This window comes from Folsomia candida, unplaced genomic scaffold, assembly GCF_002217175.1.
Source record: "Folsomia candida strain VU population unplaced genomic scaffold, ASM221717v1 Fcan01_Sc003, whole genome shotgun sequence".
Lineage (NCBI taxonomy): Eukaryota > Metazoa > Arthropoda > Collembola > Entomobryomorpha > Isotomidae > Folsomia > Folsomia candida.
Genome location: NW_019091195.1, coordinates 12,819,768 through 12,843,961, shown reverse-complemented (window position 1 = coordinate 12,843,961; position 24,194 = coordinate 12,819,768). Strand labels below are relative to the sequence as shown.

Here is a 24,194-nt window from a genome sequence, read left to right as displayed (position 1 = left end):
GGGGAAGGAATGGCAAATTCTCATCGTGAGCCACTCCACGTGCAGTTTGTTTAACTTGTCTTGCACTTTGCTTTGTTCGTCAAAGTAAGTTTTTGATTTTTTTTAAACAACTAATTCATAATTGTGCTACTGTAAAACCTCTGGCAGAGTAAGTACTTTGGGGAGTTCAGCAGTTTTATATCAATCTCAGGTGGAAATTTCAGCTTTAAACTTGTGCATTATTCTAAATTATTATTACGAGCCGGTGTGTAACTTTACACTTTGCAAGCTTGGATGTTAGTATTATATTTATATACAATAACATATTCTTAATTTCCAATTTAGATTAACAATGGGTGTCACAAAAAAACCAGGAAAACCATCTAAAAACCCAGACGCCATATCACCCAGCAAGGAAGCCAAAACATTTGACGACTTTCTGGAAACTCTCGATGACTCTGATGACGACTCGGAAATAGAAAATAGTGATGACGAAGAAGAAGTCGAATTAGATGAAAATGGAAAAAATGGATTCCAGCAACAGAATGGTAAAAGAAGCAACGGAGTTTCAAAAGCTGGCGTTGACGGTGACGACGACAAGGATGAAAGAGAATCAGATGAAAGTGAAGAGGACGATGATGATGACGAACAGTTAGAAGGAGATGAAAGTGATGTAGAAGAGGATATTGAGGAGGAGGAGGAAGATGGTGACGAATGTGAGATAACTGAAGAACCAAGTCGTAAAGGGATACAGGCAGGAGATGATAGTAACAGCGATAGTGACAATGACGATCGTGACCCGGAACAAACAGCCCAGGAACACAAGAAGGCTTTACAGCGACTTGTGGAAACAGATCCGGATTTCTTTGAGTATTTAAAAGAAAATGATGCAGATTTACTCAATTTCGAAGATTCGGGGGATGATAGCGCCTCGGAAGATGAAGAAGGTCCTTTGCATATACCTCCAGAAGAATTAGAGGTTTGACAAATCTTATTTCTCAGTTCTCATGTTTTACTTTTGTTTGTTTATTGATTTTACTTACAATTTTTGTGTATGCATTATTTAGGAAGCATCAGACTCGGAGGCAGAGGAGGAACGTATGGATGTAGAGTCAGTAGAATATAAGAGAAAGGTGGACAAATTGGTCGCAAAGGGGGTTGTAAGCCTTGAAGTTATTAAAGACTGGGAAACAAAATTATCTACCACCAGGTATATTTAGTCAAAAATGAATTATTATTTCATAATTAAGATTTAGTATTTAGTTAATTCAAACTCAGGCTAACGATGTGTAAATTCGGATGTCTTATAGGGATATTGGTGTGCTGGTTAATGTAATTGACGCATTTGAATGTGCCGTGCATCAAATTCTTGAAGATGAAGACTCTGACAAACAAAAATGGAAAGTAGATGGATCCGCTAATTTCAATGCCTTGGTTCGTTTATGCATCAAACATATTAAAGGCTTTTGCGTCCGGTATCTCTGTGGAAGCAACAATTTGGCAGTATCAGAGCAAAAATTCGACCAACGACCGATGGAATTCAAAGACAAATCTTCTCAGAAATGGAGCAAATTGAGAACAAAACTAAAAAAATACATGACCACATTGGTTAAGGTAAATAATTTGGATACTGCTAGGAAGGAATATTATTAAGGTGAATAGACTGAAGTACAACTAATTGGCATGCATCTTTTTGTAGTTTTTGAAATCAATGGGAAATTCGGACGCTGTTGCCTCGATTCTTCGTCATTGCCAAAAAATGAGTGGGTTTTGGGCAATTTTGTCTTCCAAAAGTAACAAACTTTTACGAACCCTGATTAATATTTGGTCATCAGGAGAAGACTCTTGTAGAATCCTTGCTTTTATGACAATAATCAGAATGACCAATTATAACCGTGACGCATTCTTGCAAAGGATTTATAAGGTAACTTTGCATTATATAAAACTTTGATGCAATTTATAATTTGGCATAAATAGGTTTATAAGATAAAACTTAATTAATTAACATATTGTTATATTTTTCAGCAAATGTATTTATCATATGTTGCAAATAGCAAATTCACATCTGCCAATACTTGGCCTGCACTGAACTTGATGAGAAGCAGTCTTACGGAAGTGTACTTGCTAGATTCTTCATTGGCGTACTCGATTGCGTTTCCATTTATCAGACAATTGGCAATTCATTTGAGGAACGCGTTAACAGCCGGAACAACAAATGCCCCATCTCAAACAAAACAAACCAAGAAAGAAGCATCCAGAATTGTTTATTCATGGCAATTTGTGCATTCCTTGAACTTGTGGGTTGACTTGTTGGCACATTCAAACTCTTCTCAAGATGAAAATCTTGCATTGTTGGTTTATCCTATAGTGCAGGTATTAAGCACATTAAATCATAAATAAGCTGTTGAATATAATCATGATTAAATATTAACTGAAACTCATGCACTTTGTCTACATAGATATGTCTGGGGACCATTCAACTGATACCAACTAAAAAGTACATTCCATTACGATTTTTCATGATCCGGATGCTAATTAAATTACAAGAAAAAACGGGAGTATTCATCCCCATACTTCCTTTAATTACAGAGGTACTTTTGCTCTATTTGCTTACAAGCAAAATATATAATCCCTCCTATTAACCAGAACATTCGTTGGGTATTTTTTGCAGGTTCTTCTCATGACAGATTTCAGTTTAAAATCCGTGTCCAAATTTTCTGCTAGACCTTTGGACATGAAATGTTGCCTGAAAGCTGATGCCACTGAGAGTGGTCATGGGAAAGCTATATCTGAGAATGTGTTTGAACTTATTCTTAGAACCTGTAAGGCTATAGCGACGGACTTGTCTTTCCCTGAAATTTTGACACCAACCTTAATGCAATTGAGGTCATTCTTAAAAAAGAAATGTAAAAATCCGGAAGTGTGTCGTAAATACAAATCTCTCATGGAAAAGGTGGGTTCAACAAAACAATGCAATTATTAATTTTTATGTATTATAGCCATATCAATATATTGTTGTAACATTAACCTACATTATTATTGTAGATTGATGCGAATTCCAAGTACATTTCTGACAAACGTAGTAAAGGATTGGATGCAGGAACTGTCTCGTTGTCAGATATGGAATCACAGAAGATATTGAGAGTACAAATGGAAACGACAAAACCTCATCCCCCAATTCTCGAATTCGCCAACGAATATCTAAAAGCCAATGCGAGAGTTCAAGCCAAATTGAGGAGAATCAATGTTGAAACTCGAGAAGAGAAACTAATTCCGAAACCGTCTGTCGTGAATGCTCAGAAACCAAAGTCAAAGAGATCGAATGACCAATTACTGGACTCTGATGATGATGACAGTGACACTGAATTTAAAACCAAACTTGACCCAGAACCGGAGGACATAGATAACGACGACGAGGATGATGTAAACCAACCTGCAAAATCTAAAAAGAACCCCAAACTGAAAAGGAAACTTGAGGTTGACGAGAAAGTTACACCGGGCAAAGGTAAAGCAAAGGGGAAGAATAAAAAATCAAAGAAACAGAGATTATGTAACGAAACGGAAGCCCAGGACGAACTCGTGGATTTAGAGTTATCAGACTAAAATTCATTTTGTTATCAGACAGTTTATTAGTTATAAAATTCATATATTTCATTTTATTGAATATTGTCATTTATGTATGTAGTTAGTTTATCCCAATAATACTGTTTATATTATGTCAATATTACTGTTTAAAAAAATATATAAAACATTTGGATGGCAGTTAGTTATTTCCGTTCGGAATATAGTAATTGTAGCCTTAAGTTATTCATATCGTTAACAGTCACATCCACCACAATCACAGTCTCCACAGTCGCAGTCCCCACAACAGTCACAGTCACAGTCCCCACAACAGTCACAGTCCCCACAACAGTCGCAGTCACAGTCCTCGGACTCGCAGCAACAACAGGAACAATCCCCATTTCCGGAATTGCGATCATGGTGGTGGTGATGGTGATGATGATGATGATCACAAGATAGCCATAGACAGCAAGTCCAGTCGTTCGTGTTTCCACTGCTGGTGTGGGGCAATATTGGGGGCGTGTATGAAGTATCACCATTAATAGATTTAACTTGAGCTTGATTGGTTATTACATTTTCTTGGCGTTTCTTGTCTTCTTCCTTTTCTATTCCCTCATCTGAAATTGTACGACTCTAGCAATATTTGTAAGAATATTAAATCTTCAGTAACACAAAATACCTGGAGATTCTACGGGGGGATTGTCCATGGTGTTCTTTTGCCTTCAGTTATTTATTAGGAATGACACAAACAATAATTATTTTTAGCACACTATGTATTTGAGTACAGTTTTTATTCATATGAGGAGGAGAGATGCTGTTTCAGGGATTATAAGCCTGAAAATGCACGCTGCTGTTCATCTTAGCTGCACATTTATTCAAAAGCAAACATAGGACGAGTGGTAGGTAACTATATAGTGTATCTTGCCACCTAATATTATCTGCATGATTCAGAGAACAACCAGTTTCATTTACGTTAATACATATAACAATACCAACGACTCTGATGATTCGCTTTCCGTTTACAAGTTTGCACGCAGACTGCAGAGTATACTTGGAAATCGGTGACGTGCAATTACAAAGGTTAGGCAGTATTAATTAATATAATAGATTGCCTCGTGTCTGAGTTTAATGTGTGTCTATTTCGTACATTTTGAATAGCGAGAATATTTTGCAGAAAGAACCCTGTGACAAATGCATGCAATACATATTCATCTCGTTTTCAGCATACCTGATTGCATATGTGCACCACTTACTACAACTTTACAAGCATTTCTTAATAAGAAGTACAATACACATAATAAGTTCTTATGTGCAGTGTATTTAATGTTTGAAATTGCTTTGCACATATTGCATACGCATAATTATGCTATACATATATGCGGATAAGTCGATATCAGCATATGATAAGCAAGATGATTAGAGTGCCAGTGCTGTTCGCCGATTTATCCTGAATTTAATATGAATAACCTGTACATCTCGATGCAAAACCCCGTTATTATACAACTTTAGAATATTTCTAAAGCTCAACTATATCAAATTTCCAGCCTACAAAATATATACTGGGAACATGCACGTACAAAGCATCCACATTCCATCAGTTTGCATGATAAATCGGTAATTTAAATTATGTGATTAATGGAGAAATAAGGTTCACACAACGTCGTTCATACAAATCTCATAAGACAGCTCGAGGTATTTAGAACAGAGGTATGCAACGGATAAGATGCATGCATGTTACTGAATGCTTATTTTTGATGCATTGTACAGAAGTTTGGATAAGGGAGGGTGAGCAAAGGGTGGATTTGTGATAAGCATATTAAGATGATAAAACTGCTCCTACCTTCCATCATCACTTGCATGCACTGAATGGAATAACAAGAACTTGATGAGATTCAGATAGCAAATAGAAGATGCAAATGGGACGAAGCCAGACAGTGCTTCCCGCTTTTGGTAAGAATTGCCGACCCAAGCCAGAGGAGCAGATTATTCGCTTTGGCGAAAAAATTGCACAAAATATTTATTGTGTCGATGTTCCAACGTCGATTCAGTTGTGTGATTGTGTGGGGATAAGCGAATTTCCTTGGTTCACTGCCACCCCTAATAAATCATCAGTTGAATTAAGATCATTGGAGTGAACGAATAACACTCAAAGAACAGAGGGAGGGAGAGAGCGAGCTTTATTTATTAATATTTATTATGCAGAAATAATTAGTTCTTCTTAGCTGGTATAGGGTCACTCGAATATTTGGCTTTAACCTTAGGCTTTATTTCAGTCGATAAAATCATTTCTTCGGTCAAACCAACCGAAACATAAGTTCTTTCAATACAACACGAATAATTCGGCCGAATAAAAAATGAATCCAAATAATTCCACGGTATATACATAAAACATAAATTATATGCATACCAATTTATTAAATTGGGGGTAGTAAAAGGTAAAAAAAGAAAACTCAAGCAAGCTCTCTTACTGTTTTATAGCCCAATGCTGACCTATTTTCCCAACAACCTCCATCGTCTTCCCAGCAACAAATGGGACCTTCGCAAATCCCCCAAGCTGTGGACAGAGATAAGGTATACATGTGGATCAAGGAGTTGACGCACCCACAGAGCAGGGAGAATGCACTCTTGGAACTCTCGTAAGATACAATCGATCCAAGTTTTTAATCTAGCTATAAAAGTAAAGTAGCCAGATTCTATTTGAATAGAATTAAAGTTTGTAAAGTTTGCATATAATATTTCAGAAAAAAACGAGAAGTTGTCCTCGATCTGGCACCAATGTTGTGGTTTTCGGGCGGAACAATGGCGAGTCTTTTACAAGAAATCGTGGCTATTTATCCTTACATAAATCCACCAACCCTAAATGCTCATCAATCCAACAGAGTAAGTTATAAATTAATTGTACTCATGCATTAGCAGGGAAGCCTACGATAAGTAACTCATTTAATTCATTTTAAAGGTGTGCAATGCACTGGCTTTAATGCAATGTGTGGCTTCTCATCAGGAAACTCGAGGAATGTTCCTTCAAGGTATGGTGACAAAGGGGATGCTATAGATTTTATTTAGCAATATCAAATAGCAATCTATTACTTATTTCGTAATGTGATTAATTTATAAATTAATCACCCAGAATCAATTAATCATTTAATATTTGTTTTCACCCTTCAAGCTCATATCCCTCTTTTTTTGTACCCGTTTCTCCACACCACTTCAAAGACAAGACCTTTCGAGTACCTTAGGTAAATACTTAAACATTAAAATCTTTACAATGGTTGACTTGGGTTTACCTTCTCTTATTTTTCTCTTTATCTCTACTTAAGGTTGACAAGTTTGGGAGTCATTGGTGCTCTTGTAAAGGTATTTACAAATATCATAAGCATGTCCCCTAATGACTTGTGTCATTATTACCATTACGATTTTGGTACTTCTTTTTTTAGAACGACGAAGCAGAAGTCATCAACTTTCTGTTGACGACTGAAATAATTCCCCTCTGTCTTCGTATAATGGAGACTGGAAATGAACTTTCAAAAACAGTGGCTACATTTATACTTCAAAAAATTTTGATCGATGACCAAGGACTGGTTTACATTTGTCAAACGTATGACCGATTTTCTCATGTTGCAATGATACTTGGAAAAATGGTATTGAGCTTGGCAAAAGAACCAAGTGCAAGATTGCTTAAGCATGTTGTACGGTGCTATTTGCGATTGTCCGATAATTCAAGGTAATTATTAGTATTATCGCTCAATTCCGCCACTGCATTCAATTCTAATACATATTTATACATCTTATTTATTATTATTGAACATACAGAGCGAGGGAAGCTTTGCGTCAATGTCTTCCGGACCAACTAAAGGACAACACATTCGCCAAGTGTTTGAAGGACGATAAATCAACAAAGTATTGGCTTTCTCAGCTACTTAAAAACGTCGAAGCATCGCCTCCAGCTTCGGCACAATCTTCTGGACCAGACCTTTCAAGATCTACTCCTGTTAATTAATCAATCGATGTAATAATTGCTACAAATCTTTTATATTTAATAACCTCGTTGCTGCTGAAGATATACCCATATGGCGTGACGCGGGTAATGTATTTTCAATTTGAAGTATGTATCCAAGTTTCCAAAAGTCATTTTTGTAAAGATGATGACTAGATAGTTAATCAAAGGCAATGTCCGCCTGCAATTGCATTGATATTAATTACGCATAATAATGAAATGCAAATATTGAAATTTCTATATATTAAGGATAAACAACATGAACGTGCACTGGACTACACTTTGTAGTACTAGTAGTTTTCCTGACCTTATACCGCTTTGAATTTAAAGTGTACAACTGATTTTGCCCGATTTAGTATTTTAGCTGGTGACAATATTTATTTTATTGATGATAAAATAAATTCCCGTCAAAAATATTTAAACTCATAATCATTTTCATGCTCCAATTGGGAAAATTAGCTTCAATTTAACCAATAGACTCAAACTATTAGTAAATATTATACATATATTTTCGTAATCGTAATTAACTCACTCCCAATAAGAACTTCCTAAACCCATTATACAACACACCATATATACTGTATTTGTGGAAGAGGACTGTCGCATCACTTTCTTGCGAATTAAAATTAATAAATATTTTCTGACTTAAAGCCATGTAAAAATCGTCTATAATAATATTATTACAGTAACTTAATACATTGTATTTTATATATTGCGTCACAAAACTAGTTCTTCATGTTAAAGCTAATCGTCATGTAAAGCGATACCACAGGCATTAGATCGATAAAATTATTTATGCGGATCCAACATTGGCAGACACAGGAGAATTAGGAATTTGTGCCTGTTTGCTTTGCGATTGAAGTTTTAGCAAATCATTTTTCCATCCAAGTGCCTCTGCCAGACGCAGAACACCATCATCACAATCTCCTAAAATGGCAACGTCCCTGTTTCTTTCTGACTTGAAATCCAATCCTTTTGAAAAGATTGAGCCAGCTCCTGCATCAAAGTCCGAATGAGTGTTAAACTTTTGAAGCAAATCAAGGAATTCATATTGATCGGCGGTACCAACTATCTCCCGATTAATCAGGACCCTCGGCGTATCGGCTGAGACCCTATAATTGAGTGCATAGTTATGCATTGCAAATTCACAATATTGATCATCACCTTAAGACAATATATTAAATGACAACTTACTGGTTAACCAAATAGGCAAAAGGCTGTACAACCAAAGACGTTCCCATTATGATCAACAAGTCGCATTGGGGAAAGTCGGTCATCGCACACGAAAAAAATCTGGGTGGAAGGGATTCACCTAAATTTAACTTAAATTAAAAAAACTTAACAACAAATAAAAAATAAATAAATAATTACCAAAAAACACTACATCCGGTTTCACTGTAGAATTACAGTCTGAGCACTTGGGGACCGCCCCTTTTGTGATTTGTTCTATAGCAATGTGATCCAAGTAAAATAAGTAAAATTTCATACGTTCAACTAACAATGATTACGATAAATTATTAAATTGTTTCTACCTTTCATCCACTCAAAAGTATATTCCTTGTGACACGAAGATTTGATGCAATGGGAAGTGTGAAATGACCCGTGAGCCTCGACTATTTTCCCACTCGGGACCCCCGCAATCCTTTCCAACCCATCAATATTCTGCAATATTTTTTAAGATAAACAATTATCATTTATTATGCACAACTTTTTGTATTTGTAGTGCTTTAGAGTTGTGCTAGTGGTAACAAACCTGTGTGTAATGTCTCAAAAGATATCCCTTATTATGCAACAACTGAACAAAATTATGAGACAGTGTTGGTATCAGTTCTTTTGGAAACAAATCCTTTGCTAGTGTAAAAAACGGTGCAGGATTTTGACGGAAAAACCCAATTTCAAACATACATTGAGGATCGGGAAGGTGATAAATGCGTTGAATGTTGTCGTACAGTCCGCAACCAGGACTTCGAAAATCTGGAATTCCAGCAGAAGTAGAAATGCCTGCTCCTGCAAATTCAAGCATTTTGTGTTATGGGTAGAGCCACGCAGATTTCGTCACATGACTGCTAGGTAAGCAGTTCCGAGCCATGAATTTTGGGCCCGTACCAGTCCCAAAAATTGAAACCTTGAAAATTGAATGTTCGATTCGAACGGTAACCAACTATATTTTATGGTGACAGACCATTATGCAAACAAAAAACATTCAATTTTTGGGACCGGTAAAAATTTACAGCTCGGAACTGATTACCTAGCAGTCATGTGACTAAATCTATTTTGATGTATTTTTGCCTTGCCTGCCATCACAATCACATGTTTGCATTTTTCAGATTTCATGTAGCTCGCCACGCCCTCAATTGTGGATTCTTCGAAGATCTATTGAGGAGGAAATTAATATTTCATTTTAAATCGAAGTAAATTCCCGAGGAAAAGCTTATAAATGACACCTTTGATTTGGAGGACCCAAAGCTCAATTTGTTAAACGCACTGGTGACAAAATTTTGAATTTTCTCGAGTTGACTTCCTCTGCGAGATCCCGAAGAACTTCCTGCGGCTGGCCCTGCTTCGTCCTCCTCCGCAGGGGACCTGCCTTGCTGCCCTTCTTCCTTGGGCCAGTTTTCTCCTTTTCTGTCTGAAAAAATACAGCAAACATTGTAACTTCAAACACATAACCTTCCAGCACCGATTGAAAAACATGACTGTGTTGTACAATTACCACTCATTCTGACTAATAATTACAGAAATTTAATTTACGGTAAATTTTACATGGGTAATTCAATCTTTAGTTTTAACTTTTAAGAAATAGTAGCACAGTATAACTAGTCATAACTAAACGTTCTTCAATCTTTTAAAATCCGCAAACTGTGAAAGGGAAACTGTTCCCAGTTCCCATGATTTCATCGCATAAGCATATATAGCATATAATCTGACAGATTTTTTCGCATCATTGCTAGATTCAAGTGAGAGTATGGGCTTTATGCATGAAGTTGGTTTAAATATTCAAGCCGATCAATAATTATAAATCAATGCATCCAACCTGGGAAATGAACACAAGCAAATTATGGTAGCACCTGCTGACCCTTGTCATTTGCACGCATATTGAGTCTGAGTTCAAATAAAGATAACTCCGACTGTCCCTCATTCATTAGATATGAAATGAATAACAATCTACAAGTATAACGAGGGTATAATAATCACGCAACTGTTTCATGTAGATGAAAGTATTTGCATTCGATAATCACTTTCGTATACTCATCGAACTGAAGTATTCGACCACCTGCCATTTGGCAGGATAGATGAGAATACTATTAGTGATGACGCCTAATCTTTCCGCGGAGTGAAACCACAGGTCAACGCAATAATTAGCATGGAATTGTGCCGTAAAGTAAAAGCAAAATAACAGCACAGACAATGAAACCTTGTGATTCAACAGTGCATGGACACATATTTGGCACCTGAAATGATGATAAAATCCACCTGTTGTTTAATCGTTATTGATTTCAACCGATAAGTTGAATATGCCGATTAATATTAATTGTGCCCACCTGCACCTGTACCTCATTCAAGATAAGCTACTATTTTTTTGCATAACTTGCAAAAGTAGTTCTAACTTTGCTTTAAAATTCTCGTATGACGAACTGCGTGACTTTAGTTGTACTGACTGATTGCATCTACTTAACATCTAGTCAGTATTCTACAGTGGTCCCTTGGAAAATTTCTTTAAACATACTTGTTGAAATTTTTAATGCACGAACATTAATTCAATTGCAATAGGCAGAAATTCTGTTAATTCAAGTAAACATGAAAGTGATACTTTTGATTTTATTCTATATTCTGAACATCTTAGTCCAGATAAATGGTCAACAAGGAATATGGCCTGATATCGTAAAAGACAAAGAACCCAGGTGTACAATGTACGGGAGATGCAAAGAACTGCCGGATGGACGAGTTTTAACATGTTACACCGAAGATCCTCCTCAAAAAATTGACGACTCAGCTCTAAAGAATCTCACTGCTTTTTGTTCAGAAATGCTTGAAATGTACGCAGGTCTTGGAATGACGGATTTGTGCTGCAGAGCTGATCAAATTGCAGACTTGACAGAACAATTAAAAATGCCAGAAGGTATCATTTCTCGCTGTCCGTCTTGCTGGCACAACTTTCGTCAATCGCTTTGTGAATTCACGTGCTCGCCATTTCAGGCTCATTTTGTTAAAGTAGCAAAATTTTGGAATGGAACTGTTGATAATAAACTAGTTGTCGAAGACACAAATTTCTACGTGACAGAAAGACATGCTAATGCGTCGTTCGACAGTTGTCGCAACGTCATGATGGGTACTGCAAATTCTCTGGGTAGGTTTTTACGTTTGCTTTTACTTTTATAACTACAAACATTTTTAACAGCTGAAGACCATTCTATGACAAAGATTTATTTTGGAACACATCATATTTTTTGCTGATGGCTTTCTTTCAGCTATGGACTTTCTCTGTGGCCCATGGGGATCTCACAGATGTACACCTCAGCGGTACTTGCTGTTGTAATACCAATAATAGTATAGGGATAATTTGAGGTGACGATTTGTGTGTCCCTTATGCAGGTGGTACGATTACATGGGTTCAGTTCGAAACACATACGCTCCCTTCAACATATTCTACAGACTCACAAATGACACTTTTGACGGCTCACCAACAACTTCAGAACCCAATACCAAAACCTCAAAAGCCGGAGAACCTTTGGATGATCTAGGAATCACACCTTACGATGGCGACACTTATCTTTGTAACACGTCCCCACCAGTAAGAAGCATTTATAACTTCAACATAACTTTTAAATATATTTTTAATTAAAACTATACTTATAATTTATTACTTAGAAATCGACTAAAAATTGTTCCTGCGTGGATTGTACTATAAGTTGTCCTGCGGGTGCTGGAATAATAACTCTCCCCCAAAAGAAAAGCATTGATGATTGGGAGATTGCCTCCATTTTTGGAATGTACTTTATTATGGGAATCGTGTTCTTGGTGGGGTCAATTCTAATAATCCTAGGAGCATGTTTTGCCTTATATAGAGAGAGGCGTGGTACGTTGTTAAATATTAGTTATCTCCTTACTGCGATGTACTTTACTTGTGTCGTAAAGAGCCTTGGCATGCACAAATTTGCAGAACAACCCTCAAGACTAGCCGAAAAGGCTCCAGGAACATTGCATAGATGGGGAATGAGGTCAGAGAAAATGATAAATCGGTTCTTCTCTTCACTTGGACAAGGTATACCATGATGTGCACATAATTGTTGATGGTTATTGATGGCACAGGATGCCATCATTTAATATAGCATAACTTACCGGACACTATTTGCAATGTTTTAGTGTGTGCTGAAAATCCTTGGCCAGTGCTAATCCCAGGTAAGGGCAGACGACTTGAGACTAAATGCACAGATATTCGATTATAAATATTAAACTCCCCAAAAAATAAGTTGTATCTGAATATGCTCAGGATTCTGCTTACTTATTATTCCAGGAATTCTAATAACAGGAGCATTATCCTGTGGGATTGTGTACTTAGACATCACTACAGATCCGGTGGAATTGTGGGCATCACCCAATTCACGCTCACGCCAGGAGAAGGAATATTATGACAAAAATTTCTCTCCGTTCTATAGAACTGAACAAATTATTGCCACTGCGAAAGGGCTTCCTTCAATTATGTACTACCCCTCAAACAACACAAGAGAAGAACCAGAGCACTTTGGGCCCATTTTTAACAAGGAATTTATGTATGCATTGCTAGATCTACAAGAACGGATTGTTAATGATGTAAGAACATCTTTAACCACACCAAACAAGCTACCAACCTAATAAAAGATTTATGACCGTGGCTTGGAAGCAATATAAATTAGTCACTGATAAAATTTAGTACATATAAAAATACCTTGTTCAGGTTCGTGGAGAAAATGGCGAACAGCTAAGTGATGTCTGTTTCAGCCCGCTTTCCCCAGAGAATACCAACTGCACAATTTTCAGCTATCTTGAATTTTGGCACAGTAACCCCAAGAATTTCGAAAAAGTCGCGTCCTACGATGCCATTATTGGTGAGGAGGTGGTGACCCTCACCGATTCCTACCTAGACCATTTCCTCTTCTGCTCCAGAAATCCAGGCGCTCCGAAAGATTCGACAGAGTTGAGACAGACTTGTATGGGGAGATATGGAGGAATTATTGATCCCACAGTCGGCAAGTCTCTTTTTAATTGCTTTTAAAATTGCTATTCGTGCTTGGTTTGCTCGTGTACAGGATGTGTTCGCATTATACTACCTACGCACCAAGGTCGTGAATTTTACTTAGTTACATGTCTATGTAGACACGTAACTAAGTAAAATTCAGGACCTTGCTACGCACCTATTAATTCGTTTAATATATTTCTCAATCTAGTGCTCGGAGGATTTTTAGAAGATGGTGCGTCATTATTCTACAATTACATACTAGATGTTAGTATTATTGGTACTATTGTTGTTATTATTTATAGGTCAGAACTTGATTGATCCGCCATATCAAAATGCTACCACGGTACATATGTAGCACTAATTAATTGAGTCGAGTTGACTCGCGCCCTCTGCTTTCGTGTGCTATACCGATTCTGATTTATTTCTTTCTAGGCCGTGATTACTTTCATAGTGAACAACAAGTACAGTAAGGACGACACTCGTCCTGCAAGAGAATGGGAAAAAGCCTATGTCGAATTTATGAAAAAGTATCTCGAGATTGAAAAACCTTCGTTTATGGACATTGCATTCAGCTCAGAGAGAAGTATTGAAGGTAAGGTATCGAGGATATCGAAGGTATGAAAATACACGCCCATACAACTTCAAGCTTATTTCTCACTTCCTTTTTTATTTCATTTATCCACTTATAAACTCATACCATTCGTTTTAGTTAACTAAGTACAATAGCACCAAACAAGTTCATTGGCTAGTATAAAAATATCTTTAACAATTAATCACCTAACTTAACTACAAATACTTTTCCACTAAATTCAGTCTGTTTGTTCTCGTCAGTCTCTTGAGTAATATTATCACCTTTACGACTAGTTACTGTTTCGGTATCGGAGCGGTCGAGTACCCGTGTGACGACGTTAATGAGATCACTCACCTTTAACACCCTTGCATATTGCAACGCTTCGTCATCATCGTCACTACTCGATTCGTCGTCGTCTGCCGACTGATCCCTAAATATGTCGAAATTGGGTAGAGATCCTTGCACCAAGTTATCGTCTGCACCAAGATTGAAAGTCACGGGGATGAAACTGGGAACGTCAGTATTTCCCCTGAAAAATATGCATATTTAAGTAACATATTAATAGTGCACTCAAATTATAAAATTTAAATTACTAACCCCTTTCTACGTCTCTCAACCAGCAGTAAACGATTCACCTTCCGGGAATCCTTTCTCTTCCTCTTCAGGCCTTTCAGACGGAGTGAAAGTTTTGAATTCTCGGCCGTCAGGGTTGAATTCTCGGCCGTTAGGTTCTCAATCTTCTTTTCAAACCTTATAATTTAAATAATTAGCAAAGTGAGCATGATTATTACTACAAGTGGTATATTGTACATACATGCATTAAGTGTCAAATTACTAACCCAAATACAATGTCAGCCCGGTCACCTCTTTCTTTCTCCAACAATCCTCTCGCCAGAATAAGCTCCTCTTTGTCGACAAGCTGGACAGTTTGGTTATGGTCGAGCCAAAGTTCATTTATTGACAGCAGAGAGAGTCGGAGTTGTTCCAAGTAGTCACCAAGCCAGGTGTAGCATTCTTCCGGCTTGACGGAGCAGATTGACCCTGTTTCGTTCCGGGTTAACCATTTTAGTTGTCCAGCAACCCATTTTGATGTACCAACCATCCCTGGTACCTCAAATGCCTCCTCATGGTCGAAAAAATATCCAGCCCGAAACATCTTCCTACATACAAAATGTAGAGATAGTACATTATGCTTTAATTAATTTGGGTTGAATGTAATACAAATTAATATTTATGAGAAAGTTACATATCTGTACATCCCTTCTTGGCTGAGCGTAGAGTTTGTTGCCATTTCAGTTTTGCTGCCTCCTTGCTATCCTCCTCGTGTAAGCCAAAATACACGTCTACAACCTCAAAACTAGCTGGATCTCGCCAAATGTAACCATATATTTTCTTTGATGAAACTGCAAATTTATATAAGTAGATGTATATATTTGAAAAGAGAGCATTATATCACATCACATAATATCATCTCATCATTGCATTTGTTATACATCTTTTTTTTTCTAATCTAATGTTGCTTTTATTTACAGAGTCTTTTGTTAACAATGATTAATAAGTACGCATGGAAAACTCATAAATAAAAAATTTCGCTGAGTTTCTTTCCGGTAGGAAGGGTACCCAGAATTGAGGCGACGTTTCCTCGTTGTAGAGTAATGCTTAAACGTTGTAATAAATAACTTGTGGCTCGTATTTCTCCTGTAATTGTTGTGATTCGTTGTCCAATATGTTGAATTAGTTTAATTCCATCTTCACCCCAAACTCCAATTGTTTCAGCAGCCACCGGGATGAAAATGAAACGATCCTCTAAGAAAGAGTATAGTGTCTTCTTCTTTTTCTCAGCTAACACGGCCGCAGCCCCAGGATGACCGGACGTGGAGGAGAGGTACGATGGGGCAAAGGTATCGACGCACGTGAAGTCCCAGACTAAAGCTTTTCCCCTTGACCATGGAATAAGTGTCATCCCATCAGCTCGTTTTCCGTCAGTTCGGCAGCATCCCACTGGCTCTCTTATTGAGGGGACTTCTGCGGTACGAAGGGCACGGGAAATGACATCATTTGCGGCACTGTGTCTTGACCACCGCCCAGCGCTCTTTCTGCACGATAGACCATGATAACCACTTGAGGATACTTCGGCTCCACAGATACATTTATGTGGTTGGCAAATTGCACAGCCGAGTCTGAGTGCGATGGCCACACGAAATTCTTCGTTAGAGAGGTGGTTTCCAAGTTGTGGTGCAGGGATTGCGTTCAGCCAGGCTCCGACGTATGGTCTGTCTAGAGCAAGTAGACGAGCTTTATCTTGCGGTGTGCTGGTGTTATCAAGAAGTGTCTTCTGGCGATGTTCGATTAAAGGAGCCTCCCAAATAGCTTGTTTTCCTCGCAATTCGGGTAGTGGTAGTTGGCGATAATCTGCGGACCAGAGCTCTTCACCTTCTGATATGGCGTCATCTTGGTCACGTATGTAGTCCGGAAGGAGGGACTCAAGATGTGGCAAACAGCTATGAGCGGACGCAAGAAAGCACGGAATCGCCGTGCTCACAGCATGTCTGGTTCCCAAACCTCCCTTACTGACTGGAAGAGACGACTGTATCCAAGACTCTGGGGATAGAAAACAGTTAGTGATTCCTTCCAAGACCAACTTGAGGGTGTTATCGTAAGCCAAAAGAGAGGCATGATTTCGCCAAGACGGTGCACATCGTAGGAAGTAAATTAGTCGCGGAATTGATATGGAGGCTCGTAACAAGAAGAAAGCACTATGGGCGGAAAGTTGAAGGAGGCGGTTCCCAAATGCTGCTAGCTGGGAAATCTTCGACTCCATGACTCTCTCTATCGCTTCGTCGGTGAGAGGGGCACCCAGCAATGTAGCTACTTCTGGGGAAATAATTTTGATGCCAGGGGATGCTTTGTGGAATTCGTCATATATGGCGTCGTGGGTATCGGGATTGCCTCCAAAAACTCCAACTTCACATTTCTCATAGTTGAGATGGAGTCCCACGTCTTCGCCCATTGTTCTTATGGTGTCAAATGCATGTAGAACTTTCTCCGGGATGTCGGCGATTGTCGCGTCATCCAGATACCAGATATTGAATTCTGTCGTCACGGCTTCGATTATGGGTTGGATTACGAGGGAATATAGACCTGGACCAAGTGGGTCACCTTGTTGGACGCCGAGAAGGGAGGGGATGAGTATGTTCCCATAAAAAAGACTTGATGGATGTGCGTAAGCTTGATTGACAAAGGAGTAGATGGATGGAATTCTTTGCTTGATAATATGAAGAAGGGAATCGCGTCGTATTTCATTAAACGCGTTCCGGAAGTCTAATTTCAAAAAGGCTTTTGCAGTGTCGTGGGCGTGGCTCCAGTATCGACGTGCTGCATGAGCTCCAATTTCGGCTCCTCCTTTTATGCCGACACCAAGTTGATGGGGAGAAAAGTAGTCTACCAATTGCGGTGTAATGCGAGTGACCACGATTTTCGAAACAAGTCGACGCCATGTATTCCCAACAGCGATCGGTCTAATTCCTCCAGATTTCTTGTTGAGGGCGGTGAGCGAGGCTCCAAACAGTGTGGGGCAAACAACATCTGGGACCTTACCACAGAGGACGACATCTGCAAAGCTACAAATTGTTTTCACTAGCTTCATCCCTGTGTCACCCGTAGATATCCCCACGAGGTCTTTTAAAATTTGAGGACGAAGTCCGTCTAAACCTCCGAAACGATGAAATTGTGGCTAGAATTTCCTCTTCGGTTGCTTCTGCTGGGTGTTCATCCACGTCAGGCATAACTGGAAAATTCAATGGTTCGGGATGTGGAGGATGTTTGTCGAGTAAGGAGTCAATCGTGCTTTGATTATATGGAGCGACTGTGTCATCTGAGCATAAGAGACGGATGGCCCCTCGGATATCTCCGTCAGAAAGTTTTGCTTCCACTTTCTTTGAAATCATTTGTTGGGATTGCTGAGGTTTATGTATTGATGGACTTGGTTGTCGACCAGTGGGGATGGTGGTTGTGGGGTCGGTCTTCCATTTTGAAACTCTCATTTTGACCCACGATGTCAAGTTTGTCACTTTCTCAGATTTAGCTGGAACGGTGAGGACAGCATAAGGGAAGGTGAAGAGTTTGTTCCAACTTTCTGCATCATTTTTATTAATAACTTCTTCTAAAATGTTGGTAAGAGCTTCTGCGACAGATATTCGTGCCCCCTTTGGTACTCGCCGTAATGTTGGTACGGTCCCCTTGAGCTTTGATAACACGAAGCCCAAATCTTCATGATTTTGACGGGGTGGTTGTGAAGCGTCTGTCCAGCGAATCCCCTTATATGCGCTGTTTGTGGTTCCCCGAGCTCCTGGGCGACATGTAGTCGTCTGAGGAAAGAGTTTGAAAATATACTTCCCAAGAGTGGAAATGGCGACTCGTCCGTCTCCTTTTATTTCTACATGTTGAGTGTAGCGGAGTGAGACCTCGGCCTTGGCGATTTTGGATTCTGGATCCTCGACTAAATTTTCTTGGAGCCAAAGGCGTGCGGCGATAATGATGTCCTTTTTACTTATTCGGGTAGGATTGCTTGTTTCCGCTTGAACCGGATGATTAGTGGGGTCATCATTAGCTGTAGATGAAAGTTGTGAAGAGGTTGAGTTGAGAGAGATGCAAACTAGACAAATCCATTCTTCTTCAGGAATGACAACAACGCCTACACATTTTGAGTGAAACCATGATGTGCATTGTTCACAGAATATCCAGTTATCATCTTCAGTATCACTCGGTCCAGGGCAGGTAGGAATGGGACAGTGGAGGTCATTTGCCATTTTCATTTGTTATATGTTTAGAGAATATGGATTATTATCTTCCGCGTTCAAATCATCTTCCGCGGCCACTGACCTTCGAGATGCTTAAATTAAATTATACATCTTACTTTGTTCATCCTCTGTCAATTGCTCATAGCGAATGGGTTGGTCGTTTCCATCAGATTTATAACCCCATCCTTGTTTGTGGCGTTGTCCACTCACTTCATCAAGTCTAACTGGGGTCGTAAGTCTTTTAGGCTCGAGATTCCGATACTGTTGCTTCAGCAACTTCAAGTAGTATCCACTTTTTATTATGGTAGAAATTATATTTTTATCACTTGGATTTTTCTTAAATTCACGATACTTTTCAAGTGCTAACTCTGCTGGTGAAACTTTTAACTTCTTTAGTTCTGATTTTATGATAGATTTCTCTGAATGATTAATGAGAATGTGTCGATCAAGGTTAGAGGGTTTGTTGGAAGTATATGGACATGATGGACATGCATATGTTTTTGGGATTATGAACACTTGTTATATGAGTGCATCTTCCAATCTGATTCTTAAATTTCTTGTCACATTTCGGACACTTGTATATATACGCCGCTTCGTAATGTTCATTTTTAATATGCAGGCTCAGAGCATTTTGTGTTTCAAAATATTGGGCACAATATCCACACTTGATTCTTTTCTTGGTTTTGGACTTTCCATTTTGACTAGAGGTACAATTTTTCCGGTTCTTGTGCTTCAATAATGAAGTTTTGGAGTTGAATTTATTCTTGCATAAGGTACAGACGTGTTGTCCAAAATTTGTATGTATTTCTTTTACATGTTTCTTCAGTGTTTTTATGGTTTTGAACTTTTTATTGCATATACTGCAGTTTAGTTTTTTTTAACAGACTTTTTATCTTGTGAATTGATATCCATTTTCTCCCCTTTAATAAACACTTTACTTACACACTTACTTGAAAAGTTATACACTGAGTAATGTTCCTCAACTATTTGCACCAACTTGACATCAAAACACTCTGTACATTAAACCGGAAGTTGACATAAGTTATAGTTTTATTTGTTTACATGTAACAACTAATTTTTAGTAAAATGTAAGAACGCATAAAAAATAGACAGGACAGTAGGGAAGAAAGGACGCGAGTGAGTTCTGCCGCGTATCCTTTTCTTCTTTCAATGTCACAGACATAGACTACGAAAATACGAGAATTAATATATTTTTTTTTTCATTGAAGACGAACTGGAGCGTCAAAGTTCTGGGGAAGTAGTTACCGTCGTGGTTTCATATTTGATTATGTTTGTCTACATTTCCATCGCTTTGGGAGAAGTCAATAGTTTATCTAGGCTTTTGGTGAGCTGAATTTCATTTATTCATGCACATATTTCATGCATTAGTTTAAAGTTGTACATAAATTGCAACTTATTAATTGCTAGATTGACAGTAAGATTTCTGCTGGGATCGTTGGCGTTATAATCGTTCTTGGGTCCGTGGGTGCATCCGTTGGTTTATTTGGATTCGCCGGAGTCAGCGCTACACTGGTAATAACTTTAATTTATTGTTATTAGTCCCCGTATCAACATACATATTTACATATAATGGCTGCCAGCCTCATAGCATTTAGTTCAGTAGTATAGCTGATAGAAAAGTACGAATAATTATATAACGCACATCAATCTTCGCACAAGTTGTCTCATCTGAATCAATCTTCCTCAGCGATTCCTTAGCTATCTATTAAAACTTGCATTCGCGAGAGTGTTGTTTGATGGTTATATGACATTAATGTATCAGATTCTTGACAGATCATCATTGAAGTCATTCCCTTCTTGGTGTTGGCTGTTGGGGTGGACAATATTTTTATTATGGTTCAAACCTATCAAAGGACTCCACGCCTCAAAGGGGAAACTCAATCAGAACACATTGGACGAGTGTATATATTTTTATATTTGTCTTTAATAAGTATTGATCAAAAACATTCTTATTTTATGAATTTATTTATTCCAGAATTGGCGACGTGGCGCCATCAATGTTGCTAAATTCTTTTACCGACTCTGCTTCGTTTTTCTTGGGTAAGCAAATTTTAATGTTAAATTCATGATTATACAATACCTTATTTTAGTTTATCCAGAAGATCAATCCATATTATCATTACACAATCATATCCCATAACATTAGTAGCAGAAGGATCAGGAGAGAATAAAATAAGAAACAGGGTTCTAATGAATATAATTATTAAATGTATACACTAATCTGTAACGAATAATAGTACTATATGTATCAGCAAAAATATTTAAAAGATGTCAATCGAATTCATCAAAAAATAAAATAACTTAAATAAACTTTTATTTTTTTACAGGAGGCTTATCGGGAATGGTAAGTAGCAATATGTGAATACATTGTGGTTCGAGATATAAGATATGAACAGAAAAACTAAGCGTTGAAATTTTTGACAGCCGGCTGTCAAGGCGTTTGCATTTTACGCAGCAGTTGCGCTTTTGATCAACTTTACTCTACAGTTTACATGTTTTGTTGCATTTCTGTCCTTGGACATTTCGAGACAAGAAAGTAACAGATATGACATCATATGCTGGTAAGGTTTTCATTTTACAAAAATGATGGTGTGTGTATTTGTACAGTGAAAATATGTTCACATGTGCATAATTACGTTACTTTATGATGGGTTTATTTTGTGACAGTGTTAAAGGAAAAGATGAAGATAAATCACAAGTCAAGGAGAAAGGAATTTTACACAAGTTCATCGAGTCCATCTACGCTCCATTCTTGTTCACATTTCCAGTGAGACTGACAGTTCTTCTCGTTTTCTTTGCCTGGATGTGCACTTCGATAGCAGTTGCACCGAAGCTTGAAGTCGGGCTGGAACAAGACCTTTCTGTCCCCGAAGATTCTCATGTGCTGGACTATTTTCATGCAATGTACGAGTATTTGTCAGTAGGTCCGCCGGTGTACTTTGTGGTTAGAGATTCGGGATTAGACTATTCGGACCAAAAGGTTCAAAACCAACTTCGAGCCGGTGACTTCCCTTGGAGTTTAGTATCACAAATTTATGCCGCAAGTCGATTGTCGAATAGGACATATATTGCAAAATCATCCCAGTCCTGGTTGGATGACTACGTTGATTGGAGTTCTGTTGCAGATTGTTGTAAATATGACAATTACACGTCATATTTCTGTCCCAGTCAGAGAGTTGACCCGTAAGACCTCCTGTTTAGTATATTGTGCATTAAATACAAGTTGAAATCAGTCAGTCACAGTAAACTTTATTTGATTTAGAAACTGTATTACATGTGGCATATCAGACATTGTTCAGGATGATCCAATCAGTGGAGAACTCTTCAATCAGTATTTGACATGGTTTTTGATGGACAATCCACATGAAAAATGCGCTAAAGGTATTTATTTTATTTATGAAACACGCAATATAAGTTATGTAAACATGAATTGAATATTATGTCATGAATTAATTAAATAGGTGGCCACGCAGCATATTCCTTGGGTGTTGGCTATGACATTAATTCAACAAATGGCTTAGCTCGAGTTAAAACAAGCAACTTTATGACTTACCACACAATTTTACGAACCTCAAAAGATTTTACAGAAGGTAATTGTAATTTATTGTGCAGATTATTGTGTAATCTATAAGCGCCAAATGAAATTGATGCTCAAAATTATTCACGTTACAATCTTTTGGCAAAAATTTATTAATTCTTTATTATTTTTTGTATCAAAGCGATGAGGGAAGCTCGAGCTCTTGCAGACAATATGACAGCAACGTTGAGAAGAGGTGCTTTATTTTCATAAATATCTTCTTTTTCCATTAATGGTTATTATTAACCTATTTTATCCTGTTGCATTAGAGCTGGGTTCGGACAAACATGAGGTTTTCCCGTACTCGATATTTTATGTGTACTACGAACAATACCTCACAATCTGGAGGGACACCATTGTTTCGCTGTCAATAAGTTTTGCGACTATTTTTGTCATTTCTTTTTTCCTCATGGGATTCAACATTGGATCCGCACTGGTCATAATATTGACAATCTTCATGATTGTTATCAATCTGATTGGAATGCTTTACTTTTGGAGTGTTTCATTAAACGCAATCACTTTGGTAAGCAAAATAATCTTGCTCTTCAGAATCCTCATTATCACATTTCTTACTGTTTTATCTCATCACGCAGGTAAACTTGGTCATGGTAAGCATAACACTTTGAATGAAGTACATGTAGATATAATACAGCAGAAATATTTTATTTGAAATTCCACTGGTTTAATTATGCACGACAGGCCGTCGGAATTGCTACCGAATTCTGTACCCACTTAATCCATCACTTTGTAATGTCGCAAGAGTTGGCAAAAAAGGAAAGGGCACGGGATAGCTTAGTCAACATTGGAGTGGCGGTGCTTTCCGGCATTACTCTAACCAAATTCGGAGGCATAATTGTGCTTGGATTTGCCAAATCTCAGATCTTCAGAGTATTTTATTTTAGAATGTACTTATCCATCGTATGCATTGGAGCATTGCATGGTCTAGTGTTTCTCCCAGTCCTGCTGTCCTTCGTTGGACCACCTTCTCGAAGAATTACGATAAAGAAGGATAATAGCACTGAAGAATTGTGTAAATAAGATTTAAAGAAATTATATTTTCATTATGACCAATGCATATTTTTTACAAATAATTAAATGTAATTCATTGACTCGATAAATAAATATTAAGCAAAGTTGGCAGTGTTAGCCCAAATCTAAGTATGTACAACAATACGTCGTTTGGAGGTGATGCTTTAATCTGCATGCGTGTGGGATCCTTTTCATACAATGATCATTAGTCTATTCCCAAGTCAAAGGATATTCAGGGGAACACTGATACGTAATGAGCCCCCGGACTGCTTTGCACATGCTTATCCAGGAAGAAACTTTTTGTTGTTAATTATTGGAGATTTCTGTACTAGTGTTGACCTTCCATCACCATTATAGTCGCTTAACTGCGGTATTGTGCTTCACGAGAATTATTGCTTCAACTCACGATAAAACAAGTTTATTCTCACAATATGCCAGAATGTGGT

General features: G+C 38.0%; 6 protein-coding genes across 11 annotated transcripts; 3 read left to right on the top strand and 3 right to left on the bottom strand.

Moving 5' to 3' along the window:
• Position 1: 1 nt before the first annotated feature.
• Positions 2-3,741, top strand: LOC110847860 (nucleolar complex protein 2 homolog). Of its 4 annotated transcripts, none has more exons than XM_035850259.1 (9): positions 2-84; positions 325-958; positions 1,047-1,189; positions 1,290-1,593; positions 1,679-1,903; positions 2,005-2,352; positions 2,439-2,570; positions 2,651-2,932; positions 3,025-3,741. In XM_035850259.1, exons 2-9 carry the CDS (start codon positions 332-334, stop codon positions 3,580-3,582), a joined length of 2,619 nt encoding a protein of 872 aa, XP_035706152.1. In that variant the 5' UTR covers positions 2-84; positions 325-331; the 3' UTR covers positions 3,583-3,741. The 4 variants fall into 4 exon arrangements, with proteins under 4 accessions (XP_035706152.1, XP_021950580.1, XP_021950581.1 ...); XM_022094888.2 differs by having other exon boundaries at positions 32-190; XM_022094889.2 differs by having other exon boundaries at positions 42-244.
• Positions 3,609-4,676, bottom strand: LOC110847863. Its single transcript, XM_022094893.2, has 2 exons — positions 4,220-4,676; positions 3,609-4,157 (listed from the first exon to the last, which is right to left on the bottom strand). The coding sequence occupies exons 1-2, from the start codon at positions 4,245-4,247 to the stop codon at positions 3,796-3,798; spliced, it is 390 nt and encodes a 129-aa protein (XP_021950585.1). The 5' UTR covers positions 4,248-4,676; the 3' UTR covers positions 3,609-3,795.
• Positions 4,677-5,468: 792 nt separating this feature from the next.
• Positions 5,469-8,196, top strand: LOC110847862 (CCR4-NOT transcription complex subunit 9). The gene is made up of 8 exons (XM_022094892.2): positions 5,469-5,915; positions 6,019-6,176; positions 6,282-6,420; positions 6,497-6,566; positions 6,707-6,776; positions 6,858-6,894; positions 6,975-7,261; positions 7,351-8,196. The coding sequence occupies exons 1-8, from the start codon at positions 5,895-5,897 to the stop codon at positions 7,535-7,537; spliced, it is 969 nt and encodes a 322-aa protein (XP_021950584.1). The 5' UTR covers positions 5,469-5,894; the 3' UTR covers positions 7,538-8,196.
• On the bottom strand, positions 8,020-10,442 carry LOC110847861 (NAD-dependent protein deacetylase sirtuin-2). The gene is made up of 8 exons (XM_022094890.2): positions 10,248-10,442; positions 9,979-10,163; positions 9,829-9,907; positions 9,288-9,541; positions 9,067-9,196; positions 8,906-8,980; positions 8,729-8,846; positions 8,020-8,646 (listed from the first exon to the last, which is right to left on the bottom strand). Exons 1-8 carry the CDS (start codon positions 10,252-10,254, stop codon positions 8,328-8,330), a joined length of 1,167 nt encoding a protein of 388 aa, XP_021950582.1. The 5' UTR covers positions 10,255-10,442; the 3' UTR covers positions 8,020-8,327.
• Positions 10,443-11,126: 684 nt separating this feature from the next.
• LOC110846135 (NPC intracellular cholesterol transporter 1) lies at positions 11,127-23,890 on the top strand. The gene is made up of 24 exons (XM_022092771.2): positions 11,127-11,882; positions 12,004-12,055; positions 12,128-12,326; positions 12,404-12,611; positions 12,696-12,797; positions 12,899-12,934; positions 13,050-13,345; positions 13,470-13,761; positions 13,960-13,983; positions 14,054-14,094; positions 14,184-14,343; positions 20,351-20,466; positions 20,550-20,654; positions 20,916-21,043; positions 21,118-21,182; positions 21,470-21,486; positions 21,567-21,703; positions 21,810-22,325; positions 22,405-22,523; positions 22,604-22,732; positions 22,862-22,915; positions 22,989-23,242; positions 23,313-23,327; positions 23,419-23,890. Exons 1-24 carry the CDS (start codon positions 11,333-11,335, stop codon positions 23,755-23,757), a joined length of 3,954 nt encoding a protein of 1,317 aa, XP_021948463.2. The 5' UTR covers positions 11,127-11,332; the 3' UTR covers positions 23,758-23,890.
• Positions 14,398-20,241, bottom strand: LOC118435081. 3 transcript variants are annotated; one of them, XM_035850260.1, is made up of 5 exons: positions 19,238-20,241; positions 15,569-15,725; positions 15,162-15,482; positions 14,920-15,072; positions 14,398-14,851 (listed from the first exon to the last, which is right to left on the bottom strand). In XM_035850260.1, coding segments are annotated over exons 2-5 (807 nt in total). In that variant the 5' UTR covers positions 15,571-15,725; positions 19,238-20,241; the 3' UTR covers positions 14,398-14,520. The 3 variants fall into 3 exon arrangements, with proteins under 3 accessions (XP_035706153.1, XP_035706155.1, XP_035706154.1); XM_035850262.1 differs by having other exon boundaries at positions 15,583-15,725; XM_035850261.1 differs by having other exon boundaries at positions 20,072-20,241.
• Positions 23,891-24,194: the final 304 nt, after the last annotated feature.